Consider the following 6,520-nt stretch of genomic DNA (forward strand, 5'->3'; position numbering starts at 1 on the left):
ATCTCAGCTCTTCTTCTGGGACAGGATTTGACCTTCCCTTCAGAGGGTGGTTTGAAGGTTATCATTGCCGTCTCTTTGAAACTGTGGGAAGACTTGAGCCAAAGGTGCCAGTTGCTTGGCATCCCAACCCCTTCAGGGACCAAGCCCTCCTTTCAAAGACACTTCGTGTTCCTGGCCAACGTGGTAAAGCTGTCTTTTAGCCAACAGCACGCCCTGGCTTCTTTCACTTGTCTTCTCCAATTTCTCTGGGTTTGGCCTCTGGGGATGGACTCTTGATATCTTCTTCTGTCCCACTGTCGCCGTAAAGAAACGCTTGAAGCTGTGGTAGTGTGTTAGCTTGAACTTTGGCTGGGAAAGCGTGCAGGGGATAACACCCTGCTCCAAAGAAAAGCCAGTACCCGAGGAGCACCTCCTTCCCTGCCATGCCAGGCTGCTCCTCTAGGTCCCCTGGCTTCTCACCAGATCATTGACTTGTCTTGTCGTTTCCCCTGCTTCTAGCATCTTTGGCGTGGGTCTTACCAAGAAGAGGTGGGAGTACGTCCCCTTGCTGGGTAGGTGGAGAATGCCTCGCTTTTTTGAAGCCCAGGTTCTTCCCCTTGGTGACTTTGAGTGCCTTGCTGGGAAGGGAGAGGCTTTTACCAGGGATGGTGTTGCCTGCAGCAGCCCTAAGGAAGCGTCACCTGTCTTGGTCTCTGCTTGCTTGATATTTTTGGGGTGGAAAGCGAGGTGGGGCGCCTGCTGCTCCCTGTCGTCTTCCAGACCTGGTAGGAAGGTTCCTTTCAACTGTGGAGCTGCTCACAGCCTGGGGGCTAAACTGATCCCTGTCTTTGGGGTCAGGAAAGAGATTTCCTTCTGCCAAACCGATGGAGAGTTTTGGCGGTGGGTTCTCCTCCTTGTACTCCTCAGAGTTCCTTTCTTGGCAGCATCTGGGCGAAGACATGGGAATGTCAGGACGCAGGGGATGCCTGTATTCACTCGGTGTCTTGCCGAATGTTTTGGGCCCTGTTGCGGGCTAACCCCGCTTGGCAGCTCAGCCCCACAGAGCCGCTCGCTCCCCACAGTGGGATGGGGAAGAGAATCAGAAGGGTTAAAGTGAGAACACTGTTGTGATGAGATACAGACAGCTTAATAGGGAAAGCAAAAGCTGTGCACACACGCAAAGCAAAACAGGCATTCATTCACTGCTTCCCATGGGCGGGCAGGCGTCTCGCCATTTCCAGGAAAGCAAGGCATCATCATGTGTGACAGTGACTTGGGAAGACAAATGCCATCACTCCGAACGTCCCCCCCTTCCTCCTTTCCCCCGGATTTTCTTGCTGAGCATGGCGTCATATGGTCTGGAATAGGCCTTTGGGCAGTTGGGGTCAGCTGTGGCGGCTGTGCCCCCTCCCAGCTTCTTGTGCACCCCCAGACTGCTCGCCAGCGGGGCGGCGTGAGCCACGGAAAAGGCCTCGACGCTGCGCAGGCGCTCTTCAGCCATAACTAAAGCATCGTTGTGTTATCAACAGCAATGTTTGGTCACAAATCCAAAACATAGACCTGTACGAGCTATTGCCGAAGAAAATTAACTCCAGCCCAGCCCAAACCAGTACGGTCCAGATGACACTGCCTTAGCTCCTGGGAGGTGCTGTGGGGCTCACGGCACAGCGAGGAGATGCTTTGAGTCTGTTTGGGACGCAGCTGCCTGAACCGGCTGCAGTCCTCCCTTCCAGCCTTGTGCTGGATCTCTGCGGGGAGTCGCGTGGGGCCGGCGGAATCTCTGTGCCTGTGGGAGAGGGCAGAGGACGAGGGGGCTGCGCTGTGGGGCAGGGGGCCAGGTGGCCCTGCGAGCGCTCTGAGGAAGGCAGAGGTGCCCAAGCATGGACGAGCGGGTGGGAAGGAGGCCTGGGTGCCGGCAGGCTGGCCAATGTGGTGGCGGGGAGGGAAGCTGCGGTGGAGGGTGCCCACAAAAGGGATGGCTCTTTGCTTTTCAGCACGCTCCCAGCAGCTCGTTTTCTGGTTTGTCTTCGCAGGTCGGAAGCAGGAGACTGACCTCTTTGTCAGCTGCTCGAATGCCTACAGGGATTCAGGCCAAAGGAACATCCTGGCGTTTGAGGACACGATGGGCTGTGGAAAGAGCCACTTACTTGCTGATCGGGCCTCTTTAGGCCAGGATGCTGGCCACAGATACAGGTTTTCCACCTGTAGCTTTGGGACGCTGCCCCTGCCCATCCCCTGACAGCCGTGGAACGCTCCAGCCCCTCTGCCAGGGCACCTGGCCCTTGGACTGCAGCCTCCCGACAGAGCCTCCTGGAGACACTGCCTGGGAGCACCTGCGTGCTGCGCTCCCGCCTCTGCCTCTTTGGGGAGTTGGAGGTGGCTTCTGGAGCCACGGCCTTTCCTCCTTCACCCCTGGGTCAGGCGCGGATAGAATGAAAGAGCCCAAGCTCAGTGCTTTTCATCCCACTCCAGACCCAAGAGACAGCAGGGCTGCCTGTCTCGGAAGTCCTGCTCGCCCTCGGCCTGTTTCCCAGAAGGAGCACGGGGGCCTGTGCTCTGGCAGGCGGACCGATAAGGTCTGGAGCCCAAAGGCAGAGCTTCCAAGCAGGAAAGTGGCTGGGGAGGGACTTCAGAGCATTCCCTCAAGAGACGGAGGCTAAATCTCGTCCCCTGGAAGACAGTTGAGAATCCACTGGATTCCCCTCAGAGCAACCTGCTTTTTTTTCAGAGCCTTACAGGAGATTTTGGCATATTTGTCATCGACAATGCCCATTTCATCGACCCTGACTCCTGGTTCATCACGTTACCCGTGCTCCAAAAAGTCTCCCTCTTCACAGTCATGAGCTTAGCCCCGGGCTACGAGATAACAGAGAGCTTTCGCAAAGCCGCAGCAGACAACGCCATGTCCCAGAAAATCACTTATTTTCATCTGGACAAGCTGAAAGCTTCAGCTGTGATGCAGAAAGTCTGCAAGGACCTCGGAGTGGTCAGCATCCCCAGGGATCTGGTGAGGTAAGTTGGAGGCAGGGGAGCTCTTCCTGAGGGCCTGAACCTCTGCCGACGGTGGTAGGGAATCAGCCCCCCAGGCAAGGGAGCGCAGGGCCGCTAGAAGCATCCCGGACTCTAGCGAGTGCCAGGCGTGGGCGGCTTGTTATGCCTCACCCTGGTGGGTGTGAGCTGAGAGCGGGCAACTCCCGAGACACCCAGCCTGGGAGGTGTCAGCCTTGGCTGCCGCACAGGGAGGAAGGGAGGAAGAGTCCTGAGCCCAGCCGTGTCTGCGTGTGAACAGAAAAGGCCTTGGTCTGGGTGGCTGGGCTGTGGGGGAGATTCCCCGGGGCAGAGGTCCATCCTCTCCAGGCTCCTGAGGAGAAGAAAGGCAGGGATCACTGCTCTGTGCTTTGGGCATTGTCCACAGTTCTTTTCCCATGGACTTCAGCAAAGGCTGGAGGTTCAGGGGGCACAAAAGCCCAAGGCAGCGGGAGGACGATCCCTTTCCAAAGTGAGGTGTAGCTGTGATGAAGGTGCTGGCTACCCTGGTATGCCTGAGTGACTGGCCGCCCACCTGAACCGTGTTTCACCTTACTTTCCTTGTGCTGGTCCCCAACAGGTCTGCTCCTGTGCAGGTTCCTGATCCGAACCAGCTCAGGGATCCCATATTACTGTGAGGAGCTGCTGCGCTGCCTTCGTGCCAACAGCGTGCTCCAGTTCTGCACCCGGAGGCAGTCTGGAAAAGCAAAGGACAACTGGGAGAGCCTGATCAGTAAGCACCTTGGCTGCGACTAGTGAGTTGCTGTGGCGCGTTCTCCACAGCAGAGTCTTGCCCCGTTGTTCTCCCATGGCTCTGGGCAGGGTCAGATCTTGGTCTGGCGGAGGTGTGGGCTCCTGCGCGCCTTGCTGTTGGGGCAGCCAAAGCAGGGGCAGTGAGTTCTGGTGGCTCGGAGGGACCTACATTCTTGGGGCGGGGGTTGCGGGGTTAAAACACGGGGGAAATCATTCTGGAGCGCAGGTGTTTGTGGTGTTTCTTAGGCATTCCAATGGGCATGTAGTTTAACTTGGCCAAAGGCTAGCTCACTTGAGAGCAAACCCCAGCTTGAGGTGGGGGATGAGCTCGGGAAACTTGAATCCCAAACCGTAAATCCCTACAAGGGTGCTGGTAGTGGAAGAAAACGGTGGTGATGCCATCCGAGAGAGCAATGCCAGCCAGAGTGCCACGGCCTGGGGAAGAGCCAGGACTGAGGCCACATCTTGCATTAGCACCAGCAGTTTCCCTGGCTGTGGAGGCGGCGCTGTCGGAGGCAGCAATGCTGCTGCTTTCTGCCCCGGGGCATTCCGTCGTCCCCTGGGGGGTCGGGAAGCTTTGACGGAAGGACTGTGTGGGAAAGCTGGCGTGAAGGCAGAACATCTTTGGGAGGGCTATGCCAAGAAATGCTTGGGGTGGGAACTGTTTTGCTCTGCTTCATGAGCACCACATTCAGGGCAGGCACTGGACCATGTCAGAGGGGACTTGTCCCATCCCAAGTGAATCGTGAAGTGCCCGCGAGCTGTGAGTCGCTTTGCAAACTGCCTTATCGGTGCTCTCTTGCTCCGCCCAGCATCAGCAGTCGAGGCTTCATCCCTCGCAGCAACTTGGAGCCCCGAGGCGGGGAATGACGGCAGGGTCTGCCTCCTCAGGCCAGGCGTGACCCTGGAGAACACCGCGCTGCCCGTCCCCTTGAAAGGTGAGGGGCCGAGCGCCGCTCTGCCGGCTGGCGGCTGTGCTGGGGCCCCTTCCCGGGGCAGGGGCTGGAGGGAGGCCGGGCATCCGTGTGCTGCAGAGTCACCCTCTGTGGAATAATTACTAAATTGGCTAAAAATACAAAATACAGCACTGTTCACACATTAAGGAAAAATATAAAATCAAGAGGCTTCTGAGGTAGAAAATAGCTGCAGCTGGCGTGAAGAATACAACATCTGTGGTTCCCTGATAAGGATGCTTGTGAAGCTACATGAGGTACGGGGTGGGATGCCATTATTCTGCGGCTTTGCCTTATGATGTATGGCAGATATGGGAATGGGATGATAGTGTGAAAGAGATAAGCTGCTGTTGGAGGAGTTTTAGTACAAAGGGGTCATCTGTGAACACTCCAAGCACCGAAGAACTATGTAGGCTTTGTAAGTTTGAAGGTTGTGTGAAAACATTGTAGGGATGTTAGAAATGCTGAGACCAACAAGATGTGAGAAAGTGTGCTGAACTCAGCGTGCGAAATGCAGAGCTTCACCCAGGATATCGGAGGGGTGATTGTCCGCCTGGACAGATGCTTTAAGCCAATTATAACGTGTTGCTTACCGCATGCACAGCTCGTGCAGCCAATCGGCAAAGTGTCGGCGCGTGATGCGGAACCGGAACGTCTGTAATAACTGAGCTATCTGTGCAATAAAGTGGCATTAACCTGATCACGTTGGTCGTTGTGTTATTGTCCGAGCCTTCCGCGTCAACGGGATTTTTTTGGGTTGGATTTGGGGATTTTTTGGATGGGGTTTTGTGTTGGACTTTGTGTTGGAATTTTTGGGTTGGATTTTTCGGGTGGGATTTTTTTGGGTTGGGTTTGAGGTCGGTTGGGTTGGATTCTTCTGGGGTTGGAATTTTTGGGTTGAATTTTGGGTCGGACTTGGGGATTTTGGGGTTGGACATTTTTGGGTTGGTTGGGTTGAATGTCGCGTTTGATTTTTTTGGGTTGGATTTTGGGTGGGGTTTGGGGATTTTGGGGTTGGATAGTTTTGGATTGGTTGGGTTGGATTTTTTTGGGGGCGGAATTTTTGGGGTTGGCTTTTTCAGGTTGAATTTTGGGTCGTATTTGGGGATTTGGGGGTTGGATTTTTGGGTTGGTTGGGTTGAATTTCGCGTTGGATTTTTGGGGGGGATTGGATTTTTTTGGGGGGTTGGCTTTTAGGGCTGGGGTGTCCCCCAGGGCCCTCCATCCTCCCGCCCTCTTCCGCTGCGGCCGCCTGACGCCACCCAAATCCCTTCCATTTCGCTGAAAATAAAAGTAATTTTTTTAATCATTATTAACTATAGTAATAATTATTATTATTATCGTCACCTTTATCTCGATTAGTATCATTATTAGTATCAATATTGTAATTGTTGTTGTTATTGCTATTGGGTTTATATTCTATTTTTTTATTTTATTTTATTTTATTATATTTTATTTTATTTTATTATTTTATTTTATTTTATTTTATTTTTTCTTTTATTTTATATTATTTTATTTCACTTTCTTTTACTTTCGGGGTTTTACCCCAATCCCCTCCCGTCAAAGCCCCCCCTCAAAGGAGCCCTCCCCCCAAACCCCATCCCCCCTCCCAAAAGAGCCCCCCCCACACCCTAAATCCCATCCCCCACCCCATGACTCCTCCCCCCGCCCCAAAGGAGCCCCCCCCATCCCAGCCCCCCCCCCCCAAATCGCATCCCAAATTCCTCCAAACACGAGCCCCCCCTCCGTGGGAAAAGCCACTTTATTGCACACACACCATCACCCCCCCTCCCCGTTTTTTTTGGGGG

General features: G+C 54.4%; 1 protein-coding gene across 1 annotated transcript; it reads left to right on the top strand.

Annotated features, from left to right (window-relative positions):
- Positions 1-1,859: 1,859 nt before the first annotated feature.
- On the top strand, positions 1,860-3,776 carry LOC141736719 (adenylate cyclase type 10-like). The gene is made up of 3 exons (XM_074571277.1): positions 1,860-1,871; positions 2,687-2,991; positions 3,587-3,776. Exons 1-3 carry the CDS (start codon positions 1,860-1,862, stop codon positions 3,642-3,644), a joined length of 375 nt encoding a protein of 124 aa, XP_074427378.1. The 3' UTR covers positions 3,645-3,776.
- Positions 3,777-6,520: the final 2,744 nt, after the last annotated feature.

The sequence above is a fragment of the Larus michahellis genome (genome assembly GCF_964199755.1).
Source record: "Larus michahellis chromosome W unlocalized genomic scaffold, bLarMic1.1 SUPER_W_unloc_2, whole genome shotgun sequence".
NCBI lineage: Eukaryota > Metazoa > Chordata > Aves > Charadriiformes > Laridae > Larus > Larus michahellis.